We start from the raw sequence: 18,765 nt of genomic DNA, 5'->3' as shown, positions 1-18,765 counted from the left end.
AATTCTCGAATCAAACTATGGCAGATTACTGTAAAGCTCATCTCATCAAGCAGAGAACCTTGGATGCCTACACTCCTCAACAAAACGGTCTGGCAGAACAATTTAATAGAACGATCCTGGAATCTTTGAGGACCATATTGGAAGACTCACAAATTCTGCAAAAGTTCTGGAGTGAACTCGCCAAAGTCAGCTGTTTAAATCTGAATCAAATACCAACTCATCAATCCAAGAAATGCCCATTCAAACTCTTCAAGAATTGCTCACTTCCCATCAACTACTTTCATCCAATAGGAAACCGAGTATCCTACCTTGTTGAACCCAAACAATCTCACTCAAAACTTAAACCAAAAGGAAAATTAGGACGACTTATAGGATATGTCAATGAAATTAGATCATATGGCATACTGACTGATGAGAGGAAATTAATCAACACAAAGAGTGTCCAGTTCCTCAACTATGAATATTCATTGTCAAAAGAATCCAACTGGGATATTGAATTGGAATGCAATAGTGATTGGAAACAGGCATCCTCACCCAAAGAATCTGAAAATGAGGATATTCCAGAGACAAGTTCTGAAACTGATGATGATGATGTCGCCTCAGGACTTAATCCCGCCCTTGCAATCACACGTAATCTCAGAGATTGTACTTCTTGTGTTAAACCATCAAAATACTCATATCTATCATTGGATCCAAGTTCCTATAAGAGTGCAATGAAATCTAGCGAAAGGGAGAAATGGGTCAAAGCCTTGAATGAAGAATTATCAAATATTGAACATCATGAGTTCTGGGAAGACACGTTTGATGTTCCTCGATCTTTTTTGTGAACTCTTTGGATCTTCAACTTTCAAGACTAAAACCGCTACGCTATCAGCAAATTATGAACAAAAGAAAGCTAGGTTATTTATTCAAGGGTTTCTACAAAAAGAATGCAAAGATTATGGGGATACCTTTGCACCCACCGGCAAATTAACCACCCTCCTAGTGGTTCTCATTTTTGCAGTTGACAAAAAGCTGCCAATCAGACAATTTGACCTGAAAAGCGCCTTCCTCTACACACCGCTGAAGGAGGAGCTATATATCAAGAAACCCAAAGGTTCTGACCGCAAGGCACCTTATCTCAAACTAAATAAAGTCACTCTACGGTCTGAAGCAAGCTCCAGAAAATTGGTACGAAACTCTTACCTCATGGTTTAAAGAAATCAACTTCTCACAATCAGCATCCAATCCTTGTCTATTCATTCACAACAAAAACATTTTGTACATATTCTTCCACGTAGATGATCTTATAGTCGTTGGCAATGTCAAGTTGTTTGAAGAGCTTTTCTTGAAAAAATTTTCCGAACTCTTCCGCTCATGATCCGGACACATTGCTAGGCATGGATGTTCAGATCTCATTGTCTCAAGAAAAATTAATTGACAAAGGTCTCAAGATGCTTGGATTGTCCAAATGCAAGACTGTCAATAATCCTTTATCGGTGGCGGTTCAATTGAAACCCGCAACTCAGCAAGAAAAGGACAAATTTTTGAAGTTGGGCATCAATTATCGCACTTTCACTGGAATTCTCAACTATCTATCCTGCCAGACAAGGCCTGATCTGGCTCCTGCGGTCTCCATTCTGTCCAGCTTCAATAACAATCCAGGCATCACTCACTGGAAGGAAGTGATGCATTGCTGGAAATACATGAAGGGCACACAAGAACTACATCTAACACTCAGACCTGATCCTAACATTTTGAATTCCCTGTAACATTTCACCAATGCGACGTGGGCGGATGATTCAGAAACCCGTTTATCAAGAAGCGGCTCAATTTTCTTCTGGAAGAACTGTCCTGTTGCCTGGAACAGCAAAAGACAACAGAATATAACGCTATTGTCAACTGAAGCTGAACTCAACGCTCTGTCCGACGGGGTACAAGAGAATCAGTGGATCAAATATCTAGTTGAATAACTGTGGAGCAAAAACCTTGAACCAACAACTTTTCACATATATAATCAACGCTTAGCCAAAAAGCTGAAGAATTTCGGGTCAAACTCAAAAACAAAACATCTAGATATCAAAATGAAGTGGCTAAGAGACCTGAGAAACAACAATGAAATTACTGTTACTCTGATTCCGTCAGAGGATATGATTGCCAACACTCTCACAAAAGCAAGCAATGTAGAATCACTCAAAAGACTCCTTGAAAAATGTTTCTTGGTTGATTACTCACCAATTTGAGGGGGGTGTTGAAACTTGAGCGCACTCTGCTGCGCATCTCGCAAGTTCAAGCGCCTTGTGCACTACTCTTCTGCTGTCCTTTGGTATTACCAAATCAAACCTATCTGGACCGCGTCTATACACACTTGCTCATCTCCACGGCCATGTTTTGGTCATCAATCTCAACCTAAATCCTCTTCCCCACGATTTCTATTATCAATCAATCAACACTTCACCCAAACTATCCTGACTCAGATCTAGTCTTCCATCGACAAAATCGCCAATACTCCTCGCTTGCAACCTCAAGCTCCGCGAAGCCTTAACGTGGACAGCCATACTGGCTTCCAACTTGGTGAGAAATGCACCTCCGCATTTCTGATCTCTTGTCAACATGGCTCCTCCAATCTTCAATGCTAACTTCTCTTTCTTTCTCAGTTTCCTGTCCTAGATCAAGTCCTTAATATTCCCGTTCCTTATTGATAAAGATTGTTACCTATACTCCTAGGGTTTGTTTCTTTTTTCTCTTCAACTTCTCCTCAATCCTCTCGTTGACTAACCTATTCACAACATCCTCACAGTTGATCACTATTTTATTGTCTTACATTTGTTGTTGTCCTCATCTTTATAGCCTCTATTGTATCAGGGTTGGTTTATTTCTTCTTTATATTGTTTATCCATCATTCTTACATATTTTCTTCTTCAGTTCTGGTTCTGGTTTATATTAATAAAAATTCTAGGTTCTTTAATGGCTTCCCATCATGTTACTTGTAACAGTGTATTTGCATGCGGCAATTTAGGGCCTCTTTTGTTGAGGTCTTTACTGCATTATCCACTGAATAAAGTGCTAACGGGCCAGAATATGCTGTTTCCAGCCTACTAGCATGGCCCAAGAGGTAACCCTATAGCTAGTGCCAAGTCAACCAATTTTAGGACAAGGAGGAGGAGATTTCTCATCTCCTCCCCTTCTTTTTCACGTCTTTTGAGTCTCTGTGGGGGGTGTTGTGAAGTGGAGGTGAAAACAAGAGGAATAGAGGGATGGGTTTGCATATCCTTGGTAGCTAGCATGACAAAACCCCTCCCTGAAAACTCCTAGCATGAATTCATGAGCCTGAACCTTCACTTTAACCAGTCTGGATTCTGCTCAGAACTCAGCACCTCTCCTCGTCCTACCATATTCTCTCCAAATTCACAGAGGTACTCTTGAGTCAATACTGACTTGAATTTTGTCATGCAGGGAAGCAAATTCTTAGCCTAGTTGAATTTTTTGTCTGGGGTTCTGGAATCCCAGATCCTGGTATGGTAGATTGCAGGATGAGGAACAAACTTAACTAAGTCCCTCTCTTGCCTGTGGCTTTGCCGGAGGGACTTATGACTAATCAGGAATTCCCGCATGAGAGATATTTTCGTTTTGGTGGTGATTTCCTTTGAACCACCAGAACTCAATTCTGACCATTGTAAACCTTCTAAGATTTTGGTGGATGGTACACCTGCATCTGCCCCTCCTTCTCCTATAATTTCAGACTCCCTTGCCTCAATCTTCATCCCTCTTTTATTTTTTGAAAAGTCTCATTTTTGAAGAAATTGACCGGTGTGGTGTGCTGTGCCTGTTGCAATGCCAAAAGGAAATATGAAAAGGTATTATGATAGTACAGTTACATACAGGCAACACTGGGTCGCTATGCTAACCATAGTGGTTAGCGTAGCGTAGCGCAGCGCGAATGCGCTATTTTTTAGCATAGCGTTAGCGCAATTGCACGCATATGCGCTAACGCTACGCGCACGCGGTGCGCAGCTATTTTAGCTGATAGCGTAGCGTTAGCGCAGATGCGCGCAATTGCGCTAACGCTACGCATGCAGGGCGCAAAAGAGCGCGCGCTACAGCGCCTTTAGCGGGAAAACAGGGCTTTATTTCCGCTAAAAGCGGTGTAGCGCAGCGCAGCGTAGCGTAGCGACTGTAGCGGCGCGCTAACGCTAACAAAGAATTGGCGCGCTGTTAGCGCCGCTGAAAATTAGCGCAGCGTAGCGGCGCTAACAGCGCGCTAACGCTATGCAAAATAGATGGGCGCTTTTTGCCGCTACGCTAACATGTAGCGCTGAAATAGTGTAGCGTAGCGTAGCGACCCGTAGTTGATACAGGTGGAACCCATTACAAGAGGAAGAGATAATCTTACACAACAGTCACAACATTTACACACATACACCCTTTGGTAGCCACGGCGGATTGGACGGAAGAATACACGATGTAGATACAAGGATGAGGGAGGAGGAAGGGGACCAGAGAGAGGCTTTAACCCCCAAATCCTGGAAAGGAGGAGTATTCTAGTTGGGTGCAGAGTGCATGGAAGGTGGCTTGGTTACATAGCAACTCATTCTGAAGGATATGGAAGGTGGCTTGGGTACATAGCAACACATGACATCAGGCAGTGCAATATATGCAGGCAGATAAGGTGTACAAATAGTGTCACTGCGGCATAATTCCCTCATTGTTTGTGTGGCCGTGCAGTACAGGCGTACATATGCTGTGCAACTGGGATCCCCTGCAGCTAAATTCCCTCAAACACATCCCCCTGGAGCTAAAATCCCTCACTCTTCAATATAAAAGAAGCTCTTCTCCCCCCATAATTTCTTTTTTGGACCATCAGCCTACAAAGGTTTGGTCACAGTAGTAGTTTAGTAGTAGTAGCTAGCAGTAGTAGTATTGAGTAGCGTAGAGTCAGTCAGTCAGTCAGTAGAGTGTTAGTGCAGTAGTAGAACCAACAATCAACAACCAACCAACCAACAACCCATTCTCCTTATTAGCATATTAGTAGTAGTAGAAGTAGTAGTAGAAGTAGTAGTACAAATTATAACATCAACAACAGTAGAGGAACTTCACCATAACAAACCACGTTATCCGTAGTTATAACCGGTCTGAAAACACATTGAATTAGATATTTAGGTCTGATAGAGATTACTATATAAAAGTAAGAGCTATCTTGGAATCTGCCACATTTTTTTTAAATATTGATTACAAGACTCTTGGTTATTTGCATAGTACTATTAGAGCGGCAGGTCTTTCAAACCACCCGTAGATTGTAATAGCCTTTCAACCTATCATACAATTTATTTCCCCCTCAAAGGAACTTCGATTACCCATCCATCCCTTGAGGCCTACACCGGATCACACAGAAAAGGTCCAAGCGCGCTCAGCCAAAGCGCTGTACTTTTATTGAATTATTATTTTCTCAATCAAATGTTTAAAAACTTTGAGTTAAGAAACAGACAATCTGAAAAATGTGTAAAATATAAGAAAAAGCATGCAATGTATAAAAAGTTGGTCTTGTGAATGATGGTTGAGAATTACATGAGATACAGCGGATGTAACGAAATGAGGGCTGAAATATCCGGTTCTCTCACGCGAGAATTCCTGATAAGTCAGAAGTCCCTCCGGCAAAGCCTCAGGCGAGAGAGGGACTTGGTTAAGTTTGGATGAGGAAGCTGTCTGAATCTCCAGCCTGTCAGTTCTCCCAGTGTTATCATCCTTTGCCAAAAAAAAAACCGTAGACTCCGCGACTGATTCAGGTGTGGGAACGAGGACAACAGAAAGTGGATGGGGCTGGTGGTGTCCCAACACATGCCGTGCTGCAGTCACGTGAGCTCCAGATGTGCTAGTGGGGCCACAGTGGATCTGAAACCCCAGCTGCATCACATCACATGCCACCAAGCAACTCCCTTTTGTTGTCCTGGTGTGCATCTGTGGCCAAATAAACAAGCTCACAAAACAGACTGCTATTGCATGCCCCTAAAAAAGAAAGAGATGGAAAGATTCTCCTTGTGGATCTTGGTTACCTGGTGCTCCCCTACACGTTGAGCACACAAGCGGCCGACTCAGCGCAGAAGCCCCTCCTTCCGAGAATCTCTCCCGGCCGGCGCGTACTCTCCCCTCCAATTGAGGGACACTGTTAGCACGTACATATTCCAATCCAATCCGCCCACAACGCACCGCAATCTGTGCAAGAAGAACAACGAGAAATACAACTAGAGATACACAAGGGCTCGATCGCCAAGAAGAGCGTCAACCGGGACGCGTCCGGCGGGGGGTTCAGGGCAGCGCCTCGATGATGCGGTTGGCGAGCTTAGCCCTCCATTCACAGGAGTCCTTAAACTCGCACGGCCTGTACGAAAAAAAACCACAGCCAGTCAACACAAGGCGTATCTGGAGCGGAGAGGGAGAAGGGAGAGGGGGACGTGCGAGCATTTATTGTGGTCCCGGATATCGACGCCGACGGGCGGGGCGTCGCCGTTCCAGAAGGCGAGCGCATGGGAGACGAAGCCGAAGAGCTCGAGGGGGTGGAAGACGAACTCGAAGGCGCCGATGATCTGGGGCCCGGCGGTGGTGGGCTTGGGGGTGAGGGAGGCGAGCGAGGAGGAGGCGGGGGCGAGCGCGGCCAGGCGCCGCAGGTCTTCCGCGTCCTCCCCTGCATGACTGGCGCGCACGCTCTTCTCGCTGCTCTCTCGGTCTTGACGACCAGCAAGAGCGTCTTCTTCCGAGCGCCGCGTGGCTTCCAGGGCCGGGGAGCCGGGGATAATCAGCGCAGGGTCCGCGGGGCCTTCGATGGCCGCATCCTCGCCCGCCGTATCCGCCGCCGCCGGCTGTTGCGGGTCGGCGGCCAAAACCGGGCCATCATCCGCAGCGGACGCGGTGATCGGCGAGGCAAGAACGGGCGTGGGTGAGCGCTTCTCGCCCGGCGACGTGTCGTTGTGTCCGGCCTTGATTTTCTTGCGCGCGTTCCCGCCCACAGCGCGCTCAGAGCGGGTCGTGCCGCGCCTGCGGTAGACGATCTCGAGCGTCGAATGGGAGCCGCCGATGCGGCTTACCAAGTCCGCATGCAATGCGAAGATCTCCCGCAGCGTCGTGGGCGTGCAGTCGGCCTTGAGGCTTGCAAGGATGGGCTGGGCGTCTCTCAGGAACGGCTCGCTGAACCGCTCGTCTAAGTCCAGCCCTAAATGCTTCGAAAATCGCTCTAGATCGAAGGAGCCGCTCGCGTGTTGGTCGTACAGATACTTATACAGCATCAGCTGATACCCTGTAGGCCCCGCAAGATGTATAAAGGAAAGTCAGTAGAGCTGATACCGACGAAGAGGAGTGAGCCATGAGGCATGTGTCTGCTCTGGCAACAACAAAACAAAACGAAACAAGTGTGTATATGCCTCATGCTCGACACCTCTTCGAGGGATGCAATGCAAGCCATCGACTAACGTGCAGATTCCGTGTAGTGCGGGGCGGGTAAGGATTCCCCTTGGCTGAAATGAAGACGAACGCGAGGATGATAAGGGGAAGCAGGCCGCTAGATGTGAGCGAGGGAGAAAGGCTGACGTTGTTTTGGAATCACTGATGCGGACCACGTAGTCCTTGGCCGCCGGGCCGTCGTCGCCCGATGCCGGACCGGGCCCATCGTCGGGCTCCCGCGTGGCCGCCGAGGGTGATCGAGCGCGGGGGACGAGGTCGATTTGGTCGACGATGCCCTGGACCAGAAAGCCGCCGACGAAGCCCCACTGCCACCGCAGACCCATCTTCAGCACCCGAAAGCTCCACACATGCGGGGTGGCACTCACCACTGGAATCTCGCGCTGCCCGCGTCCCCGTCAGACGTGGTCAGATATACGCGTCAGCTTGTGGGCCCCGGAGAGCAGGGGAAGGGTGGGCGCACCATCATGCCCGTCGATCTGAGCAAGCTCAAGCTGACAATCGTGTTCAAAACTCTGTGGATGTGTGTGGTATTAGTACTCTGTTCTAGAAAGCAGAAAGGGGGATAGGAGGCGGACTTAAGGCCCCAGGAATCCACGGGTGAGAGCACTTGGACGTGAACTTTCTCGGGCGCGACTTCTTTCTCAAGCTTATTATGAACCTGCCCAGCCCAAGAAAAGCCCGTGTTAGTTTTGTTTTTGGGAGGGAGGGGGGGGGAAGAGATGCGCGCCTTGGTGCCGCCGTCAAGGATGATCTGGCGGGAGATGACGAGCTTGGGGTTGACATTGATCTGGACGCCGGCGGAGGAGAGGAAGGATGAGGGGCGCAGATTGGGCTTGAGGTGGCGCTTGCCGAGCAGCCCGTACTCTACTTGCACCTCGCACCACACTGTGTATGCGGCATCGGTCAGCCTCTTTTGTGTGGAGAGAAGGACGGGGGGAGAACTGACGGCAAGAGACCAGGTCGGAGACTACGCGGGATGGGAAAGCGGCAGGTCAGTAGAGTCAGCTCTCTTGTGGGTCGAGGGGAAGAGAGCAAGGGCAGACCTGAGAGCAAGCCTTTCTTGGCGCGGAAGCGCTGGTACAGGCCGTTGTTTGTCGAGCTGGGCGTGAGTCTGCCGAAGAGCTTCGAGAGGACGTTCTGGGCGAGGAGCGATTGCGCGGGCTGTGGGGCGAGCTGGACCTCGAGATGGACGGGCGTTCTTCTCAGGGGTTGTTTGCGGCTCGCGGGGGGTGGGGGTGTTTTGAGTTTTTGGAGTTTTTTTTCTGCGTGAGGGGGGGTGTTGTAGTGCTGAGTTTCGATGAGCTGGATGGCCATGAGAGCGGCTTCGTCCCACACCGGCTCATCGTACTCCTGATCATCGTCGTCGTGCGCTGTTTCCGTGGTGGTTGGTGGCTGGTGTTGGGTGGTTGGTGCGGTCATTTGGCTGAGTGGGGGCTCTAGGGGGTCATCCTGCCGGATATATGTACCGAGGGACGCGCAAAAAAAGTACCATCCCTCTTCATATCCTCGGAACATCCGACGGAACAGTCAGATATCCCAGTCATCGTATGTATCCCAACACGGCCAGTTAATCTCACGGGATACCCGCCCATTCCGAAGATTGCTTTGTTCCCGGCAAGCTCAACTAATAATTTCTTCTAAAAAACAAAACAAAACAAAACATACATTCCTGGATCTTATTCTTCTCATTGAGAGCTTCTTTTCAAAGTTTTTAGGAAAATAAACAAGGGTTTATCCTCTTATCTCTCAGTCACCCCCATTTCTTTTTTATTTTGAATAAATCTCCCATATCTAAGTTGAATAAAACCTGTAACTCACGGATGTTTGGTTCAAGGGTTTCCCCTCTTTATTCAACCGAAAAACCCAGAGGTTATGGTTTTATCCAACTCAGTAGGGCTTGCGCAAATCCCGCTAACCAGTACCCTAAGCCCCCATTGCCATCGACACTCCCCCACGGCTTTCAAGTGCCCAGGTGGGGGAGCATGGGGGGGGGGGGGGGGGGGGGGGGAGTCCACCCTTGAAATTGCAGCCCTCTTTATATATTCTTTTTGACTGGAATTTCTTCCTTTCAGTCAGTCAGGTTTACAGCCCCTTTGACTGGAAGGAATCCCTTACAGTCAAAGGGGTTATACAGCCTCTTTGACCAGAAGGGATTCCTTCCAGTTGAAGAGGCTATACAAACCCTTTGACCAGAAGGGATTCCTTCCAGTCAAAGAGGCTGTAAACACTCCTTCATAGGAGTGTGCCAAAGCACACTCCGTAATAGGGGGGGGGGGGGAGGGGGGGGGGGGAGGGGGGGGGGGGAGGGGGGGGGGAGGGGGGGGGGGCGTGGGTCCCCAATAGTAACTTGACCCCAAACTTCAAACCCTGCAACAGACACCTTCCCCTGTACTTTATCTTATGATCATTAGCTCACATTAATCACATGGATACGCTCTCTTGATTGATCCAGGTTTTAGAAATTTCCAATCAAGAGCGCAGTTTGTATATGTGTTTCTTTCTTTTTTTCTCACGTGGGACACTTTTCAGGCAACAATATCACATTAATAAGTTTTAAAGTGAACTGCATAGATCTCCTCTTTCAATTGATCCAGGTTTCAGAGAAATATAATTGGAATTGTGTTTTTTTACAGCAGTTTCCACCAAGGCTTCTTTTCCTACGGCAGACTTTACCAATCTTGGACTCCTGCTGAGATACCCGCATGACGGGGTTCTTTGGTGTCCATTGGACAATCTCAACTGAGAGTGTCCAGTGGACAGCTTGGTTTGGTGTCCATCAGACACTCTCAACTGAGAGTGTCCAGTGGACAGCTTGGTTTGGTGTCCATTGGATACTCTGGCCAGAGTGTCCAATAGATGCCGAGCTTTGTGGACCATCAAGATGTCCACTGGACACTCTCACTTGGGAGTGTCCAATGGACGGCATTTGTTGATATCCAAACGGATAGTTTTGAGGGCCAAGTATCACTTGGATGCTTCCGGAAGTGTCCAAGTGATTCTCAGCGCATCTCACGTCCGCTGGATGCTCTCCAGGCATCCTCTGAACGCTTCTCAATCAGAAACGTCCACATGATACAGCGCATTTCCAGTAATGTGCCCCGTGGTGTAGACTTTTTGGGTCTAAATCAACATCTGCAGGGGTCCCAGATTGCACGGGCAGTGGAGGACTTCCTGTCAATCTGGGAACCCCTTCCAGACCCAGATCTGAGCCAAATTTTGCAGGGAAATGGAGGACTTCCCGTCGATCTGGAAAGTCAGATCTGAGCCACCAGATATCAAATTTTGCAGGGAAGTCTGGGTCCCCAAAGATCCCCGAAGTGATCCAGAGTTCCAGATTCCAGATTTCCCTGCAAAATCTGGAATTCCAGATCTGTTCAAAAGTGACGGGAAGTCCTCCAATTTAGGCTTTGAGACTCTGGGAGGCTCTCAGATTGCTCCCAGATTGCGACGGGAAGTCCTCCAGTCTTGAGTCCAGATATGAAGAATTTCAACAATTCATGTGCCCTCCCCTAGTTTCCACTTTTTGTGTAGAGCAGAATGTTGCCATTTTTCAAAATTGAAGCCCATAGCATAGGCCCTGAGTGCATTTTTATTTCTTTTTGGCAAAAACAAGAATAAATGAATGAATGGCGGGCCCAAGAGGATTTATTCAAACAAAGAAGTTGTACTTGAGCCAATGAAGTAAATAAAGAAAAAGGATCCATCCAATCAGCTTTCCGTTCTTTGCAATATTTCAATCTCATATCAAGACCGATTTCCAGATGACTGGAAAAGAGAAGCGAAAAAAGGGGAATGAAATGGCAGAGGAAGGGTAGAACAACGAATGAAAATCAAAGAGCAAAAACCCGAAAAAAGATGAGGACCAATTGATCATCATCGATGGTTGTTGTTTTCTCTTGTTTCAATCCATCGTTTCCCTTCTTCCTCCTTCCCCTCTTCCTCTTCGTAAGTCTTCGTCGGAAGTATCAGAATGGTCATCATTTTGGTGGATCCTTGGTTTTGATAGATAAAGATCAAGTAGGCTTGTCATACACACAGGAGTCTCAAAGGGATATGATGGGAGGGAAAATAGATTGACCAAATTTGATGTGACTAAACCTCTGGGGTTAACTCCTTTGACAGGAATTTGGGCACATCGCTTGGGATGAATCAGAAATAGTCACCAAGCTCCAGAAGTGGTGAAAGAGGGAATTGTCAAATATGATTGATTGCTATCAAGTAGCGAGATGATCTTTGAGAGCCGCAGAGGCAAGACCATGAATGATTTCAGCATTGGATTTACACAGGTCGAGACAACGATCAAAGATATCGGCTTCGATGGGTGCGGATTTCCAATCAGTAGTCGACCGGAAACCGACATGGGTGACTGTGCCCATCGCGGGGATCGAGGCGAGGTCGAAGATCGCTGACGCGGCCTCGGCTTCGGTTGCGGTGGGATCCAGATAGACATCTTTGGAGAGGGCGAGCGTGGTAGGGATCACCAGGCCGAGGGTCGGGATCCCGGCTGAAGCGAGAGCGATGCTAGAAGCCAAGACACATGGACCAGGACTCAGTGGGCCGTCCCATTCAAGTACGGTGATGTGAATCTCGACGAGGGACGAGTCGCTCATCGGCAGCAGAGCAGGCATCAATGCTTGCTGGGTCAACTGAGATACCGTGGTTTCGACACCCCCCAAAGCAGTGGGTATCATTCGAGCGCCGGCCATACAAAAAGGCGCGAATCTCATACTGATCACAAGAGGCGACAGTGATGCAGAGTTCGACAAGGATGATCGAGGCTTCGGGCCATACCTATTGAGTTTTATCATTTGTATGGCACATCAGTATATGTTGCATCCTCGGGCTGGCGGGCACGATACCCCCGAAATGATTTCTGAGCTTCCTCTACCTTCAACGCTTTACGGATAGAAGAAATTAAGTACTGACACTGCACAAATCACTTTCGATTTTCCAGATTCGATGTAACAGCTCCCATTCGCTTGAGAAATCAGACCAACTTTAATGCCTGTACAACGGAGGAAGAAAGAACGCGTCCAAAATAAGGATACCCATTGGTTCAGTTTCATCCGTGTCATCTGGGATGAATTGGAATTTGATTTTCAGGACTGCGGTCAGAAAACAAAGCGAGCGGAGCGCCTCCCAGCAGGATTGGCTAAACTGACCTATCGGGCGACTATCTTTGTGGGTGCGGCCATCAGCTCGATCGGCGTTTGTTGCCGAGCCGGTCGTTGTTGTTACAACTGGGAAATCGGGGAAAGGGGTGGAAGTTTCAGGGCCAACGAATCTTCTGCGGTCGATGGTAGGATTGCTGTTGCTGTTTCCAGCCTGGCTGGCTGCACCCTGGAGGTGTCCGAAGAGTGTGCTCGACATCGTTCCCGGGCCGTACGCCGTGGGCCGCTCGGCAATGGAGATAGCGACAACCACACCGCAGTCGGTCCGCAGTTGGACGGCTGTTGCCTCGCAGCAGCAGCATTTCTCAGGCCGGCAAGCATACACCACGGAGCGCGGTCGACTGTGGCTCAACGCGAAAATTGGGGTTGGGCCGACCCTCCCGCGTCCTGCCAGATATTTGGGCGGGCTTCGTAGCGGGAAAAGATCGAACTTAACACAAGCGTACCCTCCTCGGGGGAGCGTAGCGACCTCCGAAGGAGGGACTTGCCTCTAAAGTCGCATGTCTCGCCCTACAGGATTGAGACAAATGGCAGGGTACGCTCCCCCATTTTCCGCAATACCTCCCTGTTTTTGCCCACTTCAAACTCCCCCATATTCATCCCCCCTGGCAAGAAACGTTCTGTGAATATTTTTACATGGCAGATTTATGTGACTGATCCCCCCCTTCAAGACCGCGCGGGCTCAGGAAATTTCAAATTTTGAGCCCAAAAACGGCTGGATCACCACTCCAGAACCACTTCAGGGCAGGAGGAGTGGGCTAGTAATCATGGGGGCCAGTTGGGTAAAAAATGGTGAAATGGAAGCTGAGATTGCAGGCTACAAGTCTGTCTACTCAAATATTTTTTAAACTAAAAACTACATTTTTAAAAACATTTTGAAAAGAAAATAGGTGTTTTTTTGCCAGAAATTCTCAAGTCTGTAGGGCCAATGATGTGACTTTAGAGGTAAGCCTCTCCTTTGGAGGCGCTTTGCACCTCCTCAGAGAGACTTAGTGAAGCTTGGGAAAAGATGGTGCCAGCGTAGGGTTGGCGTAAAACCACTCCATCAGCCCGCGGTCAAGCAAACTCCCAACACCAGCCTGACGTTGGTGCACCGCTGTCAGCCCTGCATCCAATGTTGGCCTGCCGTAGGTGCCGCAGTCAGGAGTGGGTCAAGAGACCTGAGGGCAACTTGCCAAAAGTACTTTCTCCCTGGGGCTTGAACCCATGATGGCCAGCTCATGAGCAGCACTCAATTCCAGGCATCAATGATGACCACTAGACCATGGCAGACTTTCTAAAAATAGAACACAGTAATATGGACTATATTTCTTGAATCCAGGGTTTACTGAGTATTATGAGCAAAGCAGACGCTCTCATTCTTCTCAAGACCTCCCTTTTGTTTTTATTTTTTTTGTAATTTCTCTCCTATGTAGCCTTTTTCCTTACATGGAAACAGGCACGGAAAACCTATTGAAAAATCTTTTTTTTTCTTCTTTTTTTTTTTTGGCTGGCTGGCTTGACGTTGGCTTGCTCAGTTGGGTAAGCCCTGTCCGGCTGGCAAGTCCTGGTGGACTCGCGCTTGACCAGGTTAAGCCAACGAGTCCCTCAGGCTGGCCCTACCAGCTGAGGTTGTTGGCCTGCCCGCCAAGGCCACCTCATGTTGTTTGGGTAAGTTGGGTTACCCCCGCTCGACCCAAGTGCAATGCTGATGTAGTGGTCAGCAGGGTTGGCATTACACTTGGGTCAGATGGGTCAGATTAACGTACACATTGCTGTGGTTGACCTGCCCCCGCTGTCAGATGCAAGGCGGACAGGTCAAGCCTGCCCTGTTTTAGACCCCGCAGCCAGGCCAACACAGTGCATTCCAGGAAACAAACCTGTGGTGTACTGGTCATAGACTGCAGAGATATAGGAAATCAATTAGAATTAAATTTGAATGTTTATTTAGATCTAAGGATAGGACTTACCTTGGAAGTTGAAGCTGGGGCATTCAAGGGAGGAATTGGTTGCTTGGGCTTGTAAAAAGAAACCCACATTTCCCGGGCCAGCGTATGGCTTGGGCAATCCAGTTCCCATTTTGCCATTCCTTGAATGATGGGTACAGTACTGAAACATAAAGGCATATGTTAGAAATTGAAGGACAAGGAAAAAAGAGATTGTACTTACAAATGGAGATTCTGTAGAGAGGGGATGAGTCCATTAAGCTGTAGTACTTTTTTGTCAATTTTAATCCATGTCATATTGTCAACACACATTCCTCAGTGCTGGAGGTTATTTTTGATTGCTGATAATTGTTGCTAGGTGTTGGGTGATTTGGTCAATGTAGATATCTATGTTGGATAAGCAAGCAGATCCTGTGCAGGAGACTTGAAGCGTTATATTGTAGAAGATTCCCAGGATGTGGACCAAATTGTGTGCCAATTTGATATCTGAATGATCCACCACACCACTTTCCTTCCAAAACCTTGTACCCCGCACCACACCCGGGACCACTTGGCGGGTGTGAGGGGTCAAAGCGGTGTGGGGTACCCCCCAATAGGTACCAAATTGTTATCTCTACCAGGAAGGAAGACTGGCAAGGTTCTGGTTGTGAATGGGATGGTTGCTTAGGTGAAGAGGTGGCAGTGGTTTCATTATCAAGGCCAGCTGTTGGATTTCAAGGGTGGGTGGATCTTGTTGGGCCGTCTATAAAGGGCAGGGCTTTGTGTTTGCTTTATCCCCAGGCATCCTCTGACACTGTACTTCCAGTGTGTGGTTTCTCCCCAACCCCCTCTGCTGTTGCACTTGCACAGTTTTAGGGGCTAAAGAGTGTCCCCCCCCCAGGTTTTGCAGCCTTTTCTGTGGGATGGGGGCCTTTATCACCCTTCCTTTTTGAACTGTGCACTGTGGTGAGACTAATCAAATCCTCATCAAGTACACAGACAGCTATCATGGAGAAATCTGCACCAGCCAAGTTAATATCACCTTCCAGTCATCAGTTATACCCCCAGCAACCTACAGACATTGGATCAGACTCTATCATAATCTCTAAAAGGCGCCTCAAACTCTTCAGTATTCACTTTCATGGATGGCCCTCCACAATGGGTAATAAAATGTGTAAAAGCAGGTTCAAAGTAGGAAGAATCCACCATCAAACGGAGCCAGACTATTAGGAAGGACCCTGAGTGTTCACTATATTTTACTCCTCTATATTCCATCAAGGTGTAAATCTTTCTCAGATGCATGGCAGCTGAGGCACCATAGTTATTGTTTCCTCTTATGTCATCCCAAGTCATGTAGTAGATGCCTTGTTGCCTGGTTGGAGGCTCTTGTACCCTGTTTCTCATCTTTGTCTTTGCCTCAGAACCACCTGTTGTCCCCTCGCTATAAATGTAGAGCATTTTGGCCCATTCTGTTTGTCCTCCATCAGATCTTCATTGTCTCTGGTCAAATTTTAATGTTATATATCATTAGAAATATACTTACCTTGAAAAAATTACCCATAAAGTAGAATACCATTAACCAGTCTGACTCTACTCCTTTTCCCATCATTTCGTCTAGAAAGCACTATTCTCAATAATTTTTCAGCCACACTTTTCTTTCAGAGGCCACACTCTTATTCTTGTCCCATATTACTCTCCCAACCTGAGAGGCAGCTTTTCACACACTCATCTCTCTCTAAGCTCTATTCCCCTAAGAGTAGTTCCATAGTGCTTGAAAAAGGCTGCATGTTGGCCCAGATGCGACAGCCACTGCTGTTCACAACACCTTTGGTGTTTTTTGGGGGAATTTGAGATTTCCTTTTTTGTTTTCTGTTGTGTGTAGATTAAACCTTGTAATTTATTTTGTGTTTTATAATAAGGGGAAACCCTTGATGTTTTTTTTTCTCTATTTTTAGAAATTTTGGGGGAAAACCTTGATCTTTTTTTTCAGTTGTGGCAAAACTGTGTCTTGAATAAACTTGGATTTCAGCCGCCACAGGTACCTGTGTGCCAAGTTCTGTCCCTACAGGGTAGGGATGGGGTTGGGTACCAGTTTGCAGGTACCTGTTGCCTGTTGGTAGGCACCTGTCTGGAGTGGCAGGTACCTGCCAGCGGGTGCCGGGTGTGGGTGTGGGTGGGTGTATGAATTTTGTGAAAATTTGGGGAGGTACCCAGGTGCAAAGTGTTGGGATTTCGACTTTTTGCTGGTGAGGAGAAAGAGAAGAGCTCTTGAGGGTGCTCAAGAAAAAGGGGCGGTGATGATGGATGAATCACCGGATGCGGCTCAGAGGTGGAGCGGAAAAAGAAGGAGAGAACCAATGAGTTGATTACTCTGGACTAGGCTATGGTTATATAGACTATGTACATGGAATCAACTTGTGGGTGAGAATAAAATGAATAAAAAATGATAATGAATAAGAAACTTCTTGACTCATTGTAACATGTCAAAAGGTACATCAATATCCCCAGCAGAGAGTGCGCACACAAGAGGATAAGAAGGATTTGGGAAAGTTTGACAAACTAATCTAGGCAAGGAGCAAAGTCAACAAGGCTAGTACGGTGAGCAAACATGACCACTAAATACAAACGGACCATAATATGTGGACTCATAAGTGTAGAATATCTTTGACCTGAAAACAAGCCCATAGAGGAGGATAAAGTGAGCGGAGATGGTGTGAGGAGAAAGTGAAGGGTTTTTAGGGATGAGTGGAAAGACAGAAATCCAACACAAAGTGCCATCTCCATTTTTCAGTCTCATCATCAAAACCACTGAAACCAATTCCTTTTGTTCTATAAAAAAGGAAATTCAAGTTCATAGAGCTGAACAAAGCCAATTCTATGCCTACTATCACCCCCCACAACTCTCTGAATCAAAGGACAAAAATGGCTGACCCATTATTGGCAACCCTTGTAAAAATTATGTCTCCTTGCTAATTGATTTCTTTTCCTTCCTTGCTTGACCACTGACTTGTTTTCCACTTCTAAGTGTGGCAGCCAGATCAACCAACCAATGTATGACAGTTCCCCCACCAACCTTTCAAAGCATCTGGCCAGTTTCATGCTGAAATTAAAGGACACCAAGACTCACATATTATCATCTATGGTGATCACCTGTATGTGTGATGTTGACCAACAAGATGTGATTTCCTCAAATATTCCTTCAAGTTTTTTCCCTCCCTTTCTTCAACCCATCACACCAAACAAGGCCTGACCTTTATCATATAACAAGTGCCCCAGCTGTGTGCAACTTGGTGTGCTGAAGGAGTGCTGAAGGGGCCCAGCTGTATGGTAGAGGAGTTATTTATGGAATCCCTCAAGGGGAGTTCTTTGCCTTCTTGTGATTTATCTCAATTAATTTTTGTTAGAGTCAGGTATACACTTAGGCAAAAACTAGGCTTTATCATCTATGTACTTCCCTCTTATGTACATAGATTCTAACCTAGTCGGTGACAGGTAACAACCTTAACTGTCACCAACGCGCACATATAGTTCCAGTTCTCATGTGCCCGGAATCCTCTCTCTTTCCTCGCCAAGATTGGAGACCCGGGACCGACATGTGAGAGCTGACTCACTGCCGGACTGTATCGTGGAGGTTAGTTGACTTGCCTAGCAATGCATACTGAGATTGGAGACCCGGGACCAACACGTGAGAGCTGACCCACCGCCGGACTGTATTGTGCAGATTCCTTGCCTTCATAATTTTTCTTTGATTTTATTGCTAGAAACACCAAGGCGCAATGTACTTGGGACTTGATGCTTGGCAGTCACCCAAAGAATTTGACATTTTGAGAACGGTGATATACCACATGTGTGGTCTAAGACAAAAAACATTGGATTTCACTTGGAGGCCATGCCTCATAATTTTGTCAGGTTAAAAAGGAGTCATACTGGTGTTTATCTACCCAAAACAATACAGAAAATCATTGAGAAGTTTGGTTTTCAAGACAAAGTAGGAGACTAATTTTCTTCTATTTCCTCCCATTTTATTTGCTAACACTTGATCAATCTCTTCCTTTATAGATCTGTAGTATCATCACTGAAAATGCATCAAACAATGCTACCATGATTAAAGAGCTTCATAACTTCCACTGGCCTCAATTCAAAGGTGAACCACAATGCATACAATTCTTTGCTCACATTCTTAATTTGATTGTGCATGCACTCTCTAGAGAATGCCAGACCGTAATTTTTTCAGTTGCCTTTTAATTACAATCAACTAC

The 18,765-nt window shown here is 47.1% G+C and overlaps 2 protein-coding genes across 2 annotated transcripts; both read right to left on the bottom strand.

The window, feature by feature from the left end:
• Positions 1-6,282: 6,282 nt before the first annotated feature.
• PtA15_14A195 (uncharacterized protein) lies at positions 6,283-8,745 on the bottom strand (the record flags this gene model as incomplete). The annotated part of the gene is made up of 10 exons (XM_053162886.1): positions 6,283-6,355; positions 6,433-7,267; positions 7,441-7,484; positions 7,558-7,736; positions 7,797-7,811; positions 7,892-7,943; positions 8,007-8,089; positions 8,159-8,316; positions 8,378-8,398; positions 8,475-8,745. The coding sequence occupies 10 exons, from the start codon at positions 8,743-8,745 to the stop codon at positions 6,283-6,285; spliced, it is 1,731 nt and encodes a 576-aa protein (XP_053026868.1).
• A 2,900-nt stretch (positions 8,746-11,645) lies between these two features.
• PtA15_14A194 (uncharacterized protein) lies at positions 11,646-12,801 on the bottom strand (the record flags this gene model as incomplete). Its single annotated transcript, XM_053162885.1, has 3 exons — positions 11,646-12,222; positions 12,358-12,436; positions 12,594-12,801. 3 exons carry the CDS (start codon positions 12,799-12,801, stop codon positions 11,646-11,648), a joined length of 864 nt encoding a protein of 287 aa, XP_053026867.1.
• Between the last annotated feature and the right edge of the window lie 5,964 nt (positions 12,802-18,765).

This window comes from Puccinia triticina, chromosome 14A (genome assembly GCF_026914185.1).
Source record: "Puccinia triticina chromosome 14A, complete sequence".
Taxonomy (NCBI): domain Eukaryota; kingdom Fungi; phylum Basidiomycota; class Pucciniomycetes; order Pucciniales; family Pucciniaceae; genus Puccinia; species Puccinia triticina.
Note: the sequence above shows the minus strand (reverse complement) of the source record. Positions and strands in the feature narration are given on the sequence as shown.